The sequence below is a fragment of the Candoia aspera genome, chromosome 3 (genome assembly GCF_035149785.1).
Source record: "Candoia aspera isolate rCanAsp1 chromosome 3, rCanAsp1.hap2, whole genome shotgun sequence".
Taxonomy (NCBI): Eukaryota; Metazoa; Chordata; class Lepidosauria; order Squamata; family Boidae; genus Candoia; species Candoia aspera.
Genome location: NC_086155.1, coordinates 190,882,791 through 190,903,242, shown reverse-complemented (window position 1 = coordinate 190,903,242; position 20,452 = coordinate 190,882,791). Strand labels below are relative to the sequence as shown.

The following is a 20,452-nucleotide window of genomic DNA, read 5'->3' as shown; positions in this document are numbered from 1 at the left end:
GAAATCATAATTATGTTACTGTGCAAAAAGTTGACTGTAATCTATTTTAAGATGCAGTTGTTTGACCATTCCTGAAAACAACAAACTGGTGCCAAATAAACTTTAAGTCATAATGTATTTTTTTTGTGTGGGAGGTGGGGGGAGAGTATGAATATTTGGTTCTGATTTTATCTGGTTTTAAGACAGAGTTGATAACAGGAAGAACCAGTTATTCTGATCCCAGGAGAGGAGGGAGATATATTTACATCTTGCTGACTGGCACAGCACTGCTGTTTCATGACAATTCTATTATTTTCTATATTATTTTTCTGAATTCTGCGTTTCCGGTGAAGGAGTATGGCGGCTGGTCGAGCCTTGTAACAGCTCAGAAAAATTGATATCTACCACGCGGAGGTTGAGAGTTCTGCAGAGTCGGAGAGAGACGGGCAGACCACGTAGGCAGCGCGAGGAAAGGAGCACTGCCAACGAAAGACTCCAGCGGCTTTGGAGCGGCAGGTGAAAGCTTTGCTTTCTATTTCAGAATTTCACTTTTGCCACAACAACAAAGCAGCCAGGAAGCCTGGAGGTACATCGGTAGAACCCGCGTGAGTAGCCTGGTCATCTAGGCAATTCTGCGGCCCCCTTCATCGCTAGTAAAAGAAACAACAACTTTTGACTACAAAAGTGAAAAAGAAGAAACTTTCTAAGCGGAGGGGAAAAAAACAAAACTCTTCTATACTTTGGAGACCAAAAAACTTTACTGCCAGTCCTTACTTAAAAGGAACTGAATTAATTAATTAATTTCTAACACCATATTGGACCATATTGCAGATGTTTATAAGATTATCTTGAATTGTAAGCTCTGTATGTTTGGATATAAATATTATACACTGCTTTATATAGATAAATATAACCTTAGGTGTAGTGATTAAGATAGGTAAATAAAGATTTTTATAAGGACAAAATGAACACAAGGAGACAGAACAGGAGAGGCTCAGAAACCGGGGAAGGAGAATGGTTGAAAGCTATGTTTGAAGATTTTACGCAAAAAACAATTCAAAATATTACTCAAAATTTAACACAACTATTAGAGGAGAAAATAGATGGCTTTGAAAAAAGGTTAGATCGTAAGTTAGAGACTATGGGCAAAAGAATAAAAGCAGATATTCAAGAGGTAAGAGAAAGAGTAGAGAACTTAGAAGTAGAAAATGATATAGAATTAGACCAATTAACTGTGTTAGAGTTAAAAGAAAAAGAACATTGTGTTAGACTTAGAGGTGTACCTGAAAAAAAAGAGGCAGAAATAAGAGAAATAGTGGTTCAAATGCTTGCAAGTTTAATTGAATGAGAGGAAGAAAGGCTAGAAGAAGATATAGAAAAAATATTTAGAGTTAATTCAAAATATGCAAAAATTAATCGGAAACCAAGAGATATAATAATTGAATTTGCGAGGAAGAAGACCAAAGATTTGATAATACAGGCCTCCTGGGGGAAAAAAAATAATATTGAAGGAGAAGAGATTATGATACTGAAAGACATACCACTGAGAATATTAAAAAAAAGAAGAGATTATTTCTTTCTTACTGAAGTCCTTAAACGAAATAAAATCCCCTTTAGGTGGGAAGTACTGGAAGGAGTGAATGTCACTTTCCAACAACAAAGATATAAATTAAATACCATTTTTAAGGCTCAGGAATTTCTCAGAAAATATAAGAAAGATTTAGAATCAGAAACAGATAGAAGGGAAAGGCCAAAAATAAAGAAAGTAAAGTGAAACGTTAAATATAGAGGAACAAACTGCAGAGGAACTAGCTTCAAGTTCTAAAGAATTTGCAATACTCCTTTCCAATGAGTGAATTAAAATGCCTTTCCTGGAATATAAATGGAGCCAACACCCCAGCTAAAACGAAAAAAGTCTTTCACTATTTATACAAATTAAAACAAGATATAATATGTCTTCAAGAAACTCATATTGCGAAAAAAGATAGTAAGTATCTGGTAAATAACAAATTAGGAAATGAATTTATAGCAGCAAATGAAAAAGAAATAAATGGAATTGCAATATATGTAAAACCCCATCAAAATCCTAAATTAGTAAGTGTTGATAAAAATGGGAGATATTTAATAATAGAATTAGAATTACAAAACTCCAAAGCAATATTGGTTGGAGTATATGCCCCTAATGATAATCAGAATAAATTCTATCAAAATTTATTAAATGAACTTTCCAAATTATCTTATAACAATTGGATTATGATAGGAGATTGGAACAGAGTTACCTTACCAATTATTGACAGAAAATCTGAAGAACAAATTTGAAAAAATCAAGGAAAATTGCCCCAATCTTTTTTTGATATGTCAGAAAATTTGGCTATTGTAGATGCCTGGAGATATAAAAATGGTTCGGCTAGAGATTATACATTTTATTCAGACAGATTCAAATCGTTCTCCAGGATCGATATGATATGGGTATCTAAAAATTTGGCAAATAAAATTTTAAATGTATCAATTCTTCCCCAATCCTTCTCAGACCATAATCCAGTTCAATTGGCTATAAAACTCCACCCAAAAAGTTATAGGTGGAGATTAAATGAAACTTTGTTGAGAAATAAAGAACTTGTAGAAGATTGCCAAAAGAAATTGAAAGAATTCTTTGAATGGAATTTAAATAATGAACTGAGTATTGGGACAGTACGGGATACTAGCAAGGCATATATGAGAGGATATTTTATGTATTTAAATAGTTGCTTAAAGAGGAAAACACAACAAAAAATTCAAACAGTTCTTGACCAAATTAAGATAAAAGAAAAAAATCTTCAAATAAGACCATCAGATGAAGGTATAAACCAACAAATAAAAATTTTACAGCAGCAATTAAAAATACTTACAACAGATGAAACTGAAAGAAAATTGAGATATATTAAACAAAGAAATTTTGAATATGCTAATAAACCTGGAAAATGGCTAGCATATAAATTAAGAAAAGGAAAAAAATATTACTAAAATTCGAGAAAATGGGAAAGAATTAGTTGACAATGAAAAAATTAAAAAGGCATTTCATAATTTCTTTACAAATTTATATAAGAAACAAGAAATTTCAATTGATGAAATTGAGAACTATTTATTAAAACAAAATGTAAAGAAATTAACTAAAGACCAAAAAGCATTAATTAATAATCCCATCACAACCCAGGAAATTATAGAGGCAATTAGAAAATTGAAAATAGCCAAAGTTCCAGGTCAGACGGATTTTCAGCAGGTTATTATAAATATTTTCAAGATCAAATTTTGTTACCACTTAAAGATTTATTGAATGCGATTCTGTTAGGAAATCCAATACCAAAATCTTGGTCAGAGGCAAATATCATACTAATCCCAAAAGAAAAACAAGACCTGTCACTATGCAAAAATTATAGACCTATTTCGTTATTAAACAATGACTATAAAATATTTAATTTTAACTGAAAGACTAAAAACAATTCTTCAAGAAATAATTACGACCAAAATGGTTTTTTACCCCAAAGATACATAAAAAACAATATAAGGACGGTCTTAAATATAATAGAGTATGCTCAATTTCATAATGAAAAACAGATTATGTTGTTATTTTTAGATGCTGAAAAAGCTTTTGACAATCTAAATTGGAATTTTATGTTTAAGACTTTAGAATTGATGGATTTTGGTGATATATTTATAAAAGCAATAAAATCAATTTATACATTTCAAAAAGCCAGAATTGTGATCAACGAAGAGATAACACAAGAATGTCAAATAGAAAAAGGAACAAGGCAAGGCTGTCCACTATCTCCTTTATTATTTATATTGGTATTGGAGGTTCTAACAGAAGCTATTAGAAAGGATCATCGAATTGAAGGGATAAAGATTAAACAAGAAACATATAAATTACGAGCCTTTGCGGATGATTTAGTTATTATTTTACAAAACCCGTTAATATCAATTGATTACTTATTAAAGACACTACAAGAATATGGAGAATTAGCTGGTTTTAAAATAAATAATCAAAAAACAAAGATGAAATATGCCACAAAATAATCAGAATGTATTAGAAATTAAATCAGGATTTAATAGTGTCAAAAAAGTTAGATATCTCTAGGGATAGAGATTTCAACCAAATACTTGTGATTTATTCCAAAATAATTATGTTAAAATATGGAAGGAAATTAAACAAGATTTATTGAGGTGGGAAAAATTAAATTTATCACTTATGGGACGAATCTCTGCAATTAAGATGAATATTCTGTCGAAGATGCTATTTTTATTTCAAACTATTCCAATATTTATAACTGATAAAACTTTTAAATTATGGCAAAAAGATCTTTTAAAATTTATTTGGCAAGGGAAAAGACCAAGAATTAAATTTAAATTACTACAAGAAGACAAGGAAAGAGGCATGTGGTTTATTATGGTTAAAAGAATGGATCACCCTACAAGATCATAAATTACTAAATTTAGAAGGGCATGATTTAAAATTTGGATGGCACGGCTTCTTATGGTGTAACAAATTGAAAGTAAATAAAACATTTAACAATCATTGTATTAGATCGTCTATTCTTAAAATTTGGGAAAAATATAAATCTACTCTAACTGCGACAATACCACTATGAATTTCCCCACAAGAAGCTTTTGTAAGGCGAGAAACAATAGGAAACTATAAGTGGCTAAAATATTCGGATTTAATAAAATTTGAAGGGACTAAATTTACAATGAAAAGAAGAGAAGAATTGGAAAATGAAGGATATTTATGTCATTGGTTTACATGTATTCAATTAAAAGAACAATTTAAAATAGATGCTAAAAGTTACAAATTTACAAAAAAACTATCTTGGTGGGATGAACAAATCTATGCTAATAATGACCACATGATCTCTAAAATATATAAAATGTTATTACAAATGAGAATACTAAATGTACAAATTAAGCAATGTATGTATAAATGGGAGAAAAATTTTGGATACAATATTGAATATGATGTTTGGGAAAGAATGTGGACTAAGGGATTAAAATTTACATCAAATTATAATTTAAAAGAAAATTTTTATAAAATGATGTACATGTGGTATACCACCCCTGAAAAATTATCAAAAATGTTTCGAAATACGTCAAATGTCTGTTGGAAATGTAAAAAAGAAATTGGAAACCCTAATCTTTCTATCTATCTATCTATCTATCTATCTATCTATCTATCTATTTATTTTTCATCTTACCCCCCCCTTTTATTTATATTTATATATATATATATATATATATATATATATATATATATATATATCCTTTTTTTCTTTTTTTCCCTCTCTCTTCTCTTTTTTCTTTTTCTTCTCCTTTTCTTTTTTGTATTGTAAGATATTATTGTTTGTATGTAATTCTATGTTTATTAAATAAATTAATAAAGATTTCAAAAAAAAAAAATTCTATTTTCTATAGAGCTCTATTTTCTTTCTGCACCTTGTATCTAAATAAAGCTGCTAAGGGAGGTCATATGTGGATTTGGGTGGTGTATCCCGATCTATTTCACATCAAATCCAGGTGAAGCACAAGAATAATTAAAACAGTGCCTGCAATAAATGTGATTGGATAGGGCTCAATAAAGTAAAATTCAGTCAACATAAGACAGAGGTTCTCAGTGAATGGACAAGTGGTATTGAAAAGTTAAGATTTGCATTTTGGAAGTCCTATTAAATCTGACTTTGTGCTCTGTGGCTTTGGCCTGATATAATCAGAGATCATTTAGTATAATTTTATTTCTTGTTTCTAAGCATAGGACGTTTGCTTTGAACTTTGGAAAACTAGTTTATACAGCTGTTTTATTTTAACTAATTGAAGGTTTCAGTGGCAAACACTTTTTATTACCACAAGCCATCCTGAATCCATCTTACAAATACACAGAATTGTTGTCCTAATTTATTTAAAAGACTCTGAATTATTACTGAATGTGATAAAGCAAGTGAAACAATGCACAACTTGTAAAATCTTCCTTATTTTCACTTTGAAAAAACATGCTTAATTTCTCTAAATGCAGTGGTAGGTTTGTTCTCAAGATATCAGGCTTTACTTAAACATTAAGTGAAATTTTATGACAGTACAAGCACTATAATGAAACCAATAATTGGGGGGAGAAACACAGCCTCACTCAGTTCTTTAACCAGAGGTTGTATACAAACTGGAGTAAATAGCCAATTAAACTTCTCCACAGTTATATCTCTGCTTTTATTCTGAATAGTGATTTTAAATCCATGTCAATTTTTTCCATATTTGAAAGATTAGAATGAGATATTGTGAAATAATCATTCTTCTAATCCTTTGTGTCCATGACTTATGAACAATAAGCAACTTTGTTTCTCTTATTAAAACATCAAGTATTTTAAAATACATAACTTTTAATGCACTGCCCAAGAATGAGCTCAAGAATATGGTAAAAAGACAAAAATTAATCTACTGATAAACTATCAAATTTTTGGACTGAAAACTCTGTAGAAACTTAATATTCATCTGCTCCTCCACCTCAAAAAACAGATTAACTAATTTTATAGCTCTCTTCCCTTTCGGTCAAAAAGAGAAAAAAAGATTTCCATGAGTACAAGTAACATTTCTATAACATTAAACCATAAAATGCACATGCAAAATCTGAGTATAACCTTTACAGAAAACAGACTAAATTATTAATTCAACAATCTGAAAAATTGAGATGGTTAAAAAAAAAAGTGTATCAAAATACCCACTGAAGAACCCCGCTAGACCATTTGCATATAACTGAATGGATTATTGTGAAAAACTGAATGAAAATACGTTATTGTTATTGAAAAGCAACAACTAAATAATATGTGAGTGTCAATATGGGGAAAGTGGAACCAGCCATCATCACAGTACATTTTAAAACAAAATCTGAAGAAACAATGTCCATAATGCTAAACAAAAAAAAGGATAGCTTTGTAGGGACATGCTATATTCAATTTTTAAGCTATTGAACTATTATCATACTTAGAGCACTGAGGGGTACCCCCAATTTTAAAAACATACAACTTGGAAAATCCAAAAAATAAAATGAGGAGATTCCATTCTTATAATAAGACATTGTACTTTAAATTCCAAGTACTTCAATATTTTTCTTCCTTTCCAGTGCAGCTTCTTATATGGTATAACACACTATTTCATAGGATTCCTTCTTCCTGCAGGGATTTTTAGGAAAGCATAGTGAATAGGTCTGTGCAAAACATTTGAATGTTGCTACCTCTGCAAATATGTGCTTGCACAGCCATTCTACAAATCAGCCATGTGAGTCTCAGAAAAGACGTGGATGTTTCAAAGATTTAAAAGGGAAGCTTTTTCAAAAGATTTACATAGCCCTAATAGTAGACTGCAGAAATAGACTTCAGTAATGGACTGCACAAGAAAATAAGGAGCATGCCTCTCTACTGTGTTAGTAGAGATTGGATTTACGCATAAGAAGTCAGTTGGAATACTTACCGATGCCAAGTCATCCCGGCTGCAATCCAACGCAGCAATCATCACTTGCTCATATATTATCCAAACTAGATAATACAAAATATCATGAGGCATAGAGATTTTTTCTACAAAACTGCTAATTGGTTAATAGCAAATTGCAGATGTCGCTTCTTATAACTTTAGTATACTTAATCTTACAGAAACCCATCATACCAATGCTAAAGCTGAATATTCGCGAAAAATGTTTTAACTTCAATGGTTTACATTGCTCATATACTTTTATACACTGATTCATCTTAAAAGTGCTGTTACTTAATTGGAAGAGCAACATGGGATATCAAATCAACTATGGCAATGATTCAGAGGTCACCATGCTTCAAAAAACAGTTCGTGGGTTTGGCAAATAACAGCGTTCAGAAGAAACTTTGCTAATATAGGTGCTCTGTTCTCCATTTTTTTCTTTAAATAATGTTTTTGTAAAATTCCCAAATTGCTTTATGTATTGAATTCTAAAGTTCCATGGAGGAAGCTCGAAGGGGAAATCTTACCCTAAAGAATTCAAAAATGCTATCAGAGTAACAGGCTATATATATTCATTCTTGGCTCTGGTATTAATGTAAACCCATGTCAATACCACATTCCTTTTCATGTATTTATCTACTTAAATTATCCCCCCCCCCAATTAAAAATGTTAATCTGATAAAATGAATTTCTTTCAATTCCCATGCAATGCATGCACAGCTTCCATTAAGAAAAGACACAAATTTGATCATAGGCAAGTGTATACATATCTGCAACACCTTTTAGATTTCTCCTGTGTAAAACCTGAAAGGATTCTGGGAACAGATGAATTTCTTAACTAAAATAAAAATGCTTTCTGAGCAGTAAAGTATAAGCTACATGGGTAATGAAGGCCACAAGAAGTGAAGGACATGACAGCAGGAAACATGAGAAGGGTTCATTTACTGCAACCCTCTGAAACAGTGACATATACCACAAATGGACAGCATTAGTCAAAACAAAATACTGTGGTTTGTAATCAAAGTAATGTTGTTCATGAACATTATTAAGATATTATAAATTCATAGAGCAATTCAAAAAAAAAGGTCAATGAGAAGAGTATATTCAACTGTTCTAATAAGATGATCACTCTTTCCAACATAACTTTGGTTCAGAATGGAAATCAGACCCATGCAAGTTCACTATTCAGTTATTCTTTTTGGGGGGGGGCAGCGGGTGGGGAAGGATTTCGCTACTCATGGTTATAAGATGTCTTAGTGGAACGTTCTGGCAATATCCCAGAATAAAAGTTTCTTGGTTGAGCATTAAATGAATCTGTTTCAGAAAAGTTATTTCTTTTTTTGTGTGTTGAATTTAAGTGTTACTGAGATCAAAACTTTCTAAAATTAAATAAAGAATATTCTAGTTTAGATCTTTGAGACCTCTGCCAAAAATAAATTGCTCATATTGTATGAATTAGGTTAACTGACTTATAAAAAAAGAGAAAGTAGAATGAGATGATTAAAAACAAATCACTGGTATTTATTCCCTTCCAGCCTACATAAGAACCTTAATCAACCCTGTATACTTTTCTTGCCATAAAACACTCAGATGCTTTATCCTGTAAGCATACATTGCTCTTTTAAAACATTTTCTTAAACAAATCCCTTCTGGTATAAAATATGGAATGTCAAGTTTATGTCTGGGAAGAATTTGTATTGTGAATTTATGATTCCCCCCTCCCCAAATGATACTGTATGTAATGAAAATCCAGACACACCCTACACTCTAATGCCCAACACTATATAAAAGCAACTGTCATACTAATTTCATGTTGCTGAAGTTATGCTTTAATTTCAGGAATAAACGTCTCTCTCTATTTCAATCCCTAAACATTTAACCAAGTGAAATCTATTTAAAGTGTGTTGGGGGTTTTTTGGGGAGGGGGGGAGAGTATTTCCCAAAGTATCTGTACAGTAGAGAGTCGGATTATAGATTTTATAGGCTCCCTGCCCACACCCGACATTTGTAAATAAAATCAGAAGTCTAGGAATACTGGCCGATTTTAAGCTTACAAAATTTACGGACATACTGTATTATCAGCATGGCACAGAAGAATTAAGAAAAATAGAGGGAAAATAGAGGGGGAATGAGCTGGATACTAATAAAACATAGAATACAACATATACTACTGCACATCAGAAAAGTTAGCTAATAAAGAAAGAGAGGCAAAACAGTTTTGACATACTGTCATCACCAAGCTTAGCTGCATATTCATTAATTAACTCTTCTCCAACTTCTACTATTTGCTCACTGTTCCGATAGTTCTCTTCCCTCCATTTCCTCATTTTATCTCGCATCTCTGAAAGAAACAAAATGACAATTAGAGTAGAATAACAATGGTATTCAATATTTCTAATGATATCTAATTTAGACAATCATTGTTGAGACCATGGCTGACATATGAGTACATGTGTGTAATTCTCTTTCCCGTATTACCCTCACACTGCCTATCAGCAAAATCTAAAAGCAAAAATTTACTGCTTTAGTTCAACATATTTCTACTTTTTTGGAATGACTAAACCTATACAGAGAATAAAACTCCAAACTGATTTTGAATTACTACCCTTGAGGTGCCAAAAATATATAGCAGTGCAAAAACATCTGACAGACTTACATAAAGGAACTAAAACTGTAAATTTCTAAATATTATCTTAATCGTAATGCTGCTTTATGACTATTGTTCCTTCAACTCTCCAAGGAGTATTTGTTGCAATTTATAATTATTCTGGGAACTATTTCTTACTGTAAATGTAGAATGAGCATATTCTGAATGCTGAACAGTTTTATTTTTAAATGATGATATCCTATTATAGGATGAAAGACAACACCATCACACGTACCACTATAGCTTCATCTGGGAATTCTCAGGTTGTTTTCAGCACTCTCTAAAGTACAGATTATTATATGGCTACTGATATAATTTTCTCATTTTAATAAAACTTATAAAACTGTAATATTAATTCATGCAGATATCTTTCTTACTATTTCCTAAATCAAAATAAAAGTACAGAAGAAAAAATATTACTGTTAAAATTAATGCAGCAACATATATGTGTACATTTTACATTTTTAAAAAAGTTATTTTTTCTTAACAAATTAATTAATATTTTTACATATTAGATGATAACAAAGTATCATCTAATATGTAAAAAAGGGCAAGGACAGGACTTCTTTCTGTGATCCATCAATTTTTTGAAAGTATAAAGTCTATTTGAGGAAAACTCATAGAAGTGGCCATAATAAAGAAAACTAAATGGCAAGAATAGTATCATAGGTGTCAAATATGCTGCTAAGTAATATAAAACTTTAAAGCTTAAAAACATCGTAATATAGACTAGATCATGAAAGTTTTCCACAGGTTCTTAAAATCACTGTGCATTGCCAAGTCCTTTGAAGATTTGTTTCAGACTAGCAATTTTATATGTTTAAAAAAAAAAAAGTAATCAATCGAAGAAGACATCAAGTAAGTATTCATGAGTTTGCTTTAATGTTTATTATTGCTGCTGTTATTATTAATAAATGCAAAAGACTTGCAGAATTATTTTACCTGATATTTTAATATGAAATACATACCTCTGAATTTGTTGACCTTTCTTTTATTACAAATTTGCAAATTAAACAAAACTGTCAATTTTAGACTAAATAAACCTTTTCCTACAATCTAGTCCTATTCCATCACACAACCCCTCCAAAAAAATTCTCAGAATTTTTTGGAGGCAAAATGCTGGAAATGTGCTATATGTTATTCTGAAAGTCAACGAAACCACTGTATATTATGCTTCATATGCCTGAGTAAAGCTAAATGGTTCCTGAAGCAAGACGATCCCTGGAAATTAAAAATTAGACATAAACAACGTGGGTGAATATCATATGTATACAGAGACTAAAAGAGATTAAAATATTGAAAGTTGTGTCCAAGAATTTACTTTGCCACTGGTAAAGCATCTACAGTATGCAAGAATAATGTTTCAATACAAAAATGATTCTATGTCAGAGTAGAGTATAGGATTTCAAATACTGAGAAAAAAAGGAGACGATCCATTTTTATCATCTGATAACTATTTTTTACAGAACACGAATAACTTGAAATGTTTGGAAGCTAAATTCTTCCTGTAGAAGAAAACTGCACTCTTTTCAATAGGCACTGTTCCCAGCAGTATGACAAATACTGCAGCCTAATGTAAGATAAAGGGCCAGGTTTTAAGACACATGGGGGAGGGGAAGAGGAAGAAACCCTTTCCACTAGCAGATGGCCCTCTATTACCAAATTACAAGCAACACTCATCATCATTCTGAGTCTCTCAAAATTATTGAAAATATTAAGAATTACATTTAAAAAGCTATTTTATTAGAATAAAAGTTACAGCTTTTTCATAGCTAGAATTATTGTAATTATAGAAGATAAATATGGAAACAGGTTTAATTCTCCTAAAAATGGAAATAAGGAAAGCTACAGCACCTGATTGCAAAAGATATATCTGTTAATAAGATACACCTCTTAAATTTGTAATAATCTGATAGAACAGAAATATTTATGTAACGTAATTAACTCTTGGTGAAAAACATGTTAAATGCATCACCCCAATTTCAGAAGAGTAAGTATATATTTTTTTAAAATATGGAAACCTGTGATGCAATTTACACATTAATAAAACTTTGAGATGCACATTCATGATGGTAAAACACAAACAGTGTAATATAGTTTTGGATCCATTTCCACCTTTTTTATTAAGTTCATCTACAAAATGTGACATCTATTGTTGCAGTTATACTGTTTGTTCACCAAACAAATTATCCAAAGTGTTACCATCATGTTTTTACAGATGGGGCTATATCCCCTTATTAATCGGCATTATATTACCGTACAGTACACAACAAATAAATAATTAAGTCATATGTAGATTCACTGTCAATTTTCCCCAGGACATTAGAATAATGCCATACGAAAATTCATTTAATATGTGTTATTAAAAGCCAGCCTTATTATAGCAAAGCACTGGATCCACAGGATTTCTCTGGATTAACATAATTTAAGTATGTGGGAAATACCACTACCTGAAAAATGAGCACAAGTGGAGTCCTGAAGAATTCTTTAAAGATTACTTTATCACAATTATTAGTCATGTCAGAGTAATTCCTAACAGAGTATCTGTTGTGACAGGAATGTTTTTCTTACTACAGATGATTAATACTTTGTATCTTTCCTTAAAATTACAAATATATCTACATATACACTGAAACTATAGTTTTCTATACACATTGTTTCTGAGTATTTTTTAGTTATGTTTTTGTTTTCACTATATGTTTAAATAAGCTTTTAAAGAATGATCATCCTCTGAGTTTCATGCCAACATTTCCACCATGGTTTACTTGTTATTTAAGAAAATTCAAACTCGGCACAATGCACGTTCATGCTGGGATAGTAACCAACCACCAAATTCAAGCTCGTAATCTTATCTTCTTTAGAGAATTTCTCATTTACAATTATATTTTGATTGTACCTGTATTTTAACTGTGTGAAGTATGAATACTGTAGCAAAAATGTGAAATTCCAGAAAAATGAAAGCTAAAGAAAGCTAAAGATTCTTTTACACACATCGAAATATGGATCCAATTATACTAGTCTGAATCCTCTCCTAAGGGTCACTGAAAAGGGTGGACGTCGGTATCAGGAAATGACAACAACTGGTAAAGGGCCTTCTGTGAGTTTCATTCACGAAAAGCACCTCCTTTTCTCTTCAGTCTCCTTGCACCACTCAGAAAGGTCCTAATCCTAAAGAGAATGTATATATGTTAGAAAATTACTTTCACCTTCTCATGTTCCAAGCTTAAGGGTTGGGATAACCTAATGTTTTTTAAATGTTCTTTATTCAGAAGTATGAAGTATGAGTGTAAGAGTCTAAGACTTTCCCTTTATATAATAGGGCTCACTTCAGGTAGTAATTTAACCCATGGCATAATTGATCAGAAATAAAATGCACCAGTCTTTGGATGTTCTCTCTACCCTATGCTTCCTCTCAATTTTTTTTTTTAAATGACATTCTAATCCTACATCCCAATTCATGAATTGAAATTAGTTATATCATGATCCAGAAGCAACTTTGGTCTTGGTTTCTTCCAGTTAACTCAGTTGGATTAATACATTATGCTCTGCCATACTGTGTTTTAATTAAGGTTTCTTAAGTTCCAGCAGCTGGATTCACACATGCCAAGTAAAAGCCAAGTGAGCTATATTATTTCAGTAGTCCATATAGTTCTATAACTCTGTATTATTATCCCAAATATTAGAGACAGACCTGGTTCATGAATTGCATCAAATCATAATATGGTTGATAAACCCAGCCACTTTAATTTGTAAGTCATGGTTTGTGGTTTGGCATGATATATGAACTCAGAAAATTGTGAACGTTAAGGCACCAAACCATGCATTAATTCAACGTGTAAACCCAGTTCAAGGCTGAGAGGGACCAGCTTCCCTAAAGCTCGCTAGTGAGCAGATGTTTGAAGTAAAGTCTGAACTGGGACTTCTTAGCTATTACACAACAGCAACAATGAGAATGATTTCAGAATACCTGAACATACAAAAGTATATATAATAAGAATTAATCTCATGCTAATTTATGCAAATACATGAATGGCACATTTTTACTAAAAATAAATGGGAAGCTGGAATAATATAAAGCAGTGTCAGTCCTTAGCATCATAGTTATTTTCAAAATGTCTCTAGTTCTGAATATGCCGTAAGTTTGAAACTGGCCCATCCTGCCCAAAGTACTTTCTTGTTGGAAGGGGAGTGTGGAGGGATGGATGTGGAAGAAAAGACAAGTAGCATCCTTAGAATTTAAAAAGGTGATAAAAACATTCTTTCATTGGGCTTTGGGGACTGAGCTGTCTGTCATGTTGAGGTTAATTATTTGTTTATGAAAGTTTTTATGTGAGCTCCTGGAATTTATTTAATGAAGTAGGATACGGCTTATGTTAAATAAATACATAATTTAAAATAGAGCAGACAAAACAAGCAATTACCTTCTTGTTGAATGAAAAAGGATTTCATTTGATTTTATTTCTATTCTGAAGAAGCTAACTGGAGGCCAGACTAAAAAGTAATGGAGAAACTGCTTTTCCCACTAGCATACGCATTACACATAACTCAGGTGACCTAGACAGGCTTAGAAAAATGTCCCAGAGACGTTGGAAAGTTACATTAGGTATACTGCAGGCTGCTATCATAAACAAAGTGATTTTATAAGGCTGTAGTAAACCCTTGATTTAATGGACTTCCGATAGAAGACATAAAAACTATCTGTATCCTATATCCTTCTGCACATGCATAAAATCCCATCTGCCATTTTACACATGTGTAAAATATGCATGCCATTTGGATTTAACAAACATTCTGCTTAATGGAAACTCCTTAACCTATTTTTCCATTAAACCAAGAGTATCTCTCATATACTTCTGATCACCCCCTAAATTTAGGCAAAAGTGGATATGGGAAGGATTATCTCAATTACCTTATCCACAAGGTAGCTTCAAGCAGATGTTATTAACATGGGAAACAGACATATGGGAATAACATTCTGATAAGGTTCAAGGATCATATAAGTTGTTGCTCTGTTTAGATAGATAGATAGATAGATAGATAGATAGATAGATAGAATTGACGGTTGGTTAATTTACCTTAATAGCAAAGGGTTAAATTAGCCTTTCCTATCCTCTCTTTATGGTTTTATAGCTTTGATTTATAATTACATGTAAAGCAGTAATACATAAGACATAAAATATAAAATATAAAGAAATCTTAAGATCATATTTAGACATGGCTAACTCAGATGACTGGAAGACAAGATATTCTAATTTGCTTTATTATTTGGAGAAAACACAGTAAGAAAATGGGTATGTGGAAGAACAAGATACATCAAGTATAAAGTGGAAGAATCTTGTTAATTCATGTACAAACTCAAAGTTACTAGCTCACAAAAAATAAAGTTAAAACACCTATCTACTGCACCTGTATTAGTTATGTCTATAAATTTATATTAGTTATCTATCAGCCCAGAACAAACTCACATAATTTATGATCCACTAAGCCAAAACAAGCCCAAAATCACAATAAAAAGACAAAATAAATACCGAAAGCTGCAATCTCACATATTCTTAGAGGAGCTCATGCACAGTTCAACATGATTTACCTCCAGGTAAATATGCAAAAATGTCCTGCGATCAATGTCCCTCCATGTATGCAAATTAGTAGAATAATACAGTAGGAGTGGGAATAGCAAAACAAAAAAATCTCAGATGCCAGTAGATCTGAAATAAACTATTTTCTCCAAGAGTCAACTTTTAGTTGTAGTATGAGATCAAATATACAAGTCACAAAATGCTTCAAGCCACTCAAATAGGCAAAAATCAAATTTAGATACTATTATGAAATATACCAAAAAAATATACACAGCGCAGACTTTTCTTCTCTATCAGAGTTATTAATCTGTGCCCCCCCAACACTGAATTACTGCTCCAAAAAACCCAATCAATAGTGAAGGATGTTATATCCTCTCACATCTAGATGGCCACAAATCCCTATGCCTGTCCTTCCAATACTGTACTGTACATACTTATCAGCCATCATTCAGGACAACCATTAACACACACAGCACTCCTTTAATTTCAAAGCCAGGGCAAGAGGAGGCATTTTAAGCAAATCTGGAGGGGGGGGGTATATGCAATGAAGATAACATTGTTTTGAGTAAGGGTGATTTTGACTTCAAATCTCATAGGCCCCAGTTATGCAAACTGTATTCAGTCACTTTTACTCAATTGACCTCAAAAGGCTGTTGCAAAGATGGCATGTGCTACCATGAACTCTTTGGAGAAAACCTATATAAATGTCAGCAATATCAACAGTTTAAGAAGTTCTGCAGCACACCTATTGTGAGTATTCGACAAAAGCATTTTTGTAGACAGTAGGAACTGACTATCTATATATATTTTTTACTCTCAGGGACTAGTAGCTTAGAATTATTACATCTGTAATAAATAAACTCACCTGATAATTATCCTGAAATATCCAGTAGTTATTCAGAAAAACTACTGAAGCATCTAACCCACATAAAGGCTGCAAGTCTATGTATACCAAGACTTCTAAATAAACAAAGATCAGTATTGTTTGTGTCTTAAGATTTTATTCTACATAAGAATCAAGGCCTGTGTTTGTACCTTACCTGAATAATCTAACTGCATATATTCATACTTTACAAAGAAGTTGTACTGAAAGCATGTTAAGTGAAAGGATATCCACATTTCCATCCCTTCAATTTTTCATGGTCTTCAGTATGCATATTTATATACATATAAAAGAAAGAAAACAGGCAGGCAGACTATCCCCATTTAACATCCATGCCCTGCACTCTAAGACTACACACTCAAGATCACAACACTTATAATTCCATTATCATATTATTGCTTATCCCATCACTGAAAGCAAGTAAGACAACCCCGTTCAAAAAAGCTTTAGAGTGGGCAAAACTACAGGGCAGGAGACAAAGAGATTATAAGGGATACATCAGACAATATGTTTTTGATTATGTATTTCAGTTTATTTACAATTAACTTGATTTAATCAAAGGCTGGGTTTACACATCATGCTAAGCAACAATGTGGCTTGAGTTTAGGGTTCGGGTAGTGTGCTAACCCAAGCAAGTGTCTGTCTTTCAAGAAAACCCTCGTAGCTTACTATACCACGCAAAACATGATAAAAGCTCTCTAGAAGATGGCAACTTTGAAAAGAAACCTGGAGGAGAAAATCAACGCAGGTAAAGACGAAAAACTTCACCTTTGCACGCCAGGTTCTATATAATTTCTCCCCAATGGTTATGAATTCTGGGGATGGAAGTCCAAGGGCCTCCGGAGGGGCTCAACCTCCATCCCCCTTCTCCCCCAAACAGAACTGCGAAGGGTTAAGTCTACTTTTGAACACGCCAAGACGGGCACACGACAGGAAGACGTGAAGGCGATTACAAGGTTAATTACTACGAATTATGCGTAAGTTATCTTTGAGAATTGGACACAGGAAAGCTTCCTAACGCACTTTTCCCTTCCGAGGAAGGAAGCGACCGAGACGAGCGAGGGTGCTAAGCGGCGAATTCAAGCCTACGTCGCACCTCCGGAGCAACGAACAACACGCAACCAAGCAACCGTCGTAAGCGCCCCACCCACCTTTCCGCGCCCCCCCTCTCTCGCTCGCGGCCGCCGGGTTACCTTCCCAAGTCACGTCGTACATCTCCGAGACTTTCGCCATCTTGCCGGGCTCCCCTCCGCTCACCGAACGACCGGCTCACGTGATCCCGCTGGAGCCCCGCCCTCAGGCTTCTGGCCCGTGCCGGCGGCCCCGCGCTCGATCTGATTGGCTGGGCGCGCGGAGGGCGGGAAGAAGGAGATGAGGCGTTGCAAGGTAGCCTGGAGGACTTGCCCGGTCGGGCGAGCTGAGGCGGAGGAGCCGGGTTGGCGTCGCTGCGGTAAATGGGTCCCGGGGTGGCCGGGGTTCCGCGGGGAGGTGATGAGTAATAAGCAGCAACGACTCATCTTCCTTCCATAAAGGGAGATGTTGGTGATGCTCAGCAGTGGCTTCTTACTGTTCAATGCAAAGCTGCTTGGCTTTGCCTTGTATTCTAAGCGTTTCGTTTCCAAACCTCAAAAGTTAGATTTGCATAATATACTCCTATAAAGTTAGATTTGCATTCATCTTTTGGGGATGGGAGCGTCGGGCTCCCCACCTCTCCCTGCCTGCCAGAACGGGTAGACGTTGTTGGAGGAAAGCCAGTGCTTGTCAACCTCAGCCACTTTAAGATGTGTGGACTTCAACTCCCAGAATTCCCCAGCCTGCCATGCTGGTGTGGGAATTCTGGGAGTTGAAGTCCACACATCTTAAAGTGGCTGAGGTTGACAAACACTGCTCTGGAGCAGCAAAAATCAGGAAGAGTCTGAGAGCTCCTTTTCCAACTAACACATTTTATTAAAAGATACAAGCTTTTGTAAATTGCACCTCACTTTTTCAGATGCATACAGTGGTTAACCTGATGGAGGATTAAAATTGGGATGCAGGGAAGAGAGGAGGAGGGGAAGACAGGTTGTCTCACATGTAACCTGCATCTGTACAACCAGGTGCCTTTTACTAATAAAATGTGTTGGTCGGAAAAGAACGGCTGGTCTCCTTCTGATGCAGAACTGGCAGCAGATCTGGGGTGCCAGTGCATGGAAGGATGGCAAGAGAAATGCCTACATAGGGTGGGAGGGGAGCAGCTTATAGCCATGGGTTCTCCCCTCCCAATGCATGGCATTGGAAAAGTGTTATCTGCCACTGTGGACAGCAGTGTTTTTCAACCTTGGCAACTTCAAGATGTGTGGACATTTTGGGAGTTGAAGTCTACATATCTTAAAGCTGCCAAGTTTGAAAAACACTGGTCTACAACAAAGATGCCTGAACAACAAGGCTGAGTGAATTCATTTCTTGGCATGAGTTCAAGAGTCTTCTGGGACACCTCCAGGCACATGACAAAAATACCCCTTCACTCATGGCAAAGCTTCTGCAGTGGCTAATCCATAGCAGGTAGCTTTCTGGGGAGAAAGGAGGAAAGAAGTAGTTCTTCTTACCGATTCCCAGTCCAGCCTCAGTTATTTATTATTTATTAGTTTATCCTGCTTGGCAGGGTCTGAGAATTTCAAGGATTTTATTTGATTTCATAGCAGATTAAGTGAAAAAATGATTTCACCTTTACAACAAATCACACGTATATTTGTATCAATATATTTCATGGACATTAAATCCCACTATAAAATCTCAGGCTAGTCCCCTCACACCTAAATCCACCAATTCTCATCCCATGATTTCTTCTGAGAGAGGGAAAGAGAGAGAATTAATTTTCTTAAAGGTTTTAAAAACAAAGGTAAAAACTAATTCAAACTAATATAGAGTAAGGAAGAAAAAAGAAAAATCAAAGAGAGACCACACATTTATTTATTTATTTGTCAACTTTATATGGCCACCCATCCCACCCGAAGTGACTCGACCTCATTCAATAAAACCAGGAATTAAAACACTTTACAAACCATTAAAATAATAATAATAGATAAAACAGGACCCTGAGAGGAAGATATTACAGTACATACAACCAGCATACCGGCTCTCTATTACCAGGGAATCCCCAAGTATATTTTAATAAATATAGATTGCATTATACTATTAATACTATTGTATTTTCTTCTGTTAGTTAGTACCATATCATATTTATTAAAATGTATGAATTAATAAATGTGCCTATTGAGTGATTATTAATTCCAGCCTGAAGCTCAGGAATTAAGGGACATTCCATTATTTTAAGTCACAGTGCAGTTTGATTAATTTGGGCTTAATGCAAAGTCTGAACCCAGCCACTGTGCTTATTTAATCATGGTTAAGGCACACTGTGACTTAACAAGATGCATGAGCCAGTTCACTGTGCTTTGTGCTGTGGGTGTAAAAGTCACGTGGAAGTACAGTTCTAAGTGGAAACATAACAACTGGGGAAATGCAATACTTCTCCACTCCAAATGCCATTCTGCCAATAAAGTTTTATTACATACCAATTGAATGTAAATGCTCAAAGCCTATGAAAGATGGACCAGTAAACAGTATAAGGCAAACTGTCCTGCCTCCTCAGATTCAGATTATTTTGACTACCATACTTGTTCATACTGCAATGATAGTAATGCTTTGACCACAAATTAATTTTGTCCTTGATGAAACTTTGATGAGCAAGTTTTCAGACCCCACTTAAAATGCCACCATATGGGGCTAGAATGTATATTTCTGTTCCTTATAGGATTATGAAATTAGCTGGTTCTCTAAAGTATATCACATTGTTGTTAAGTGAACCAATAAGCAGAACTTTGCATATAACTCATAGCACCACAG

At 33.8% G+C, this 20,452-nt stretch overlaps 1 protein-coding gene across 1 annotated transcript in view; it reads right to left on the bottom strand.

The window, feature by feature from the left end:
• Window positions 1-17,877, bottom strand: part of EMC2 (ER membrane protein complex subunit 2) — a 42,590-nt gene extending 24,713 nt beyond the window's left edge. The window contains exons 1-3 of the mRNA XM_063299597.1: window positions 17,761-17,877; window positions 9,689-9,802; window positions 7,462-7,526 (exon numbers count right to left, since the gene is read on the bottom strand). Coding sequence (XP_063155667.1) covers window positions 7,462-7,526; window positions 9,689-9,802; window positions 17,761-17,800 — 219 coding nt within the window. The 5' untranslated portion in view covers window positions 17,801-17,877. The remainder of the gene's footprint in view (window positions 1-7,461; window positions 7,527-9,688; window positions 9,803-17,760) is intronic.
• Between the last annotated feature and the right edge of the window lie 2,575 nt (window positions 17,878-20,452).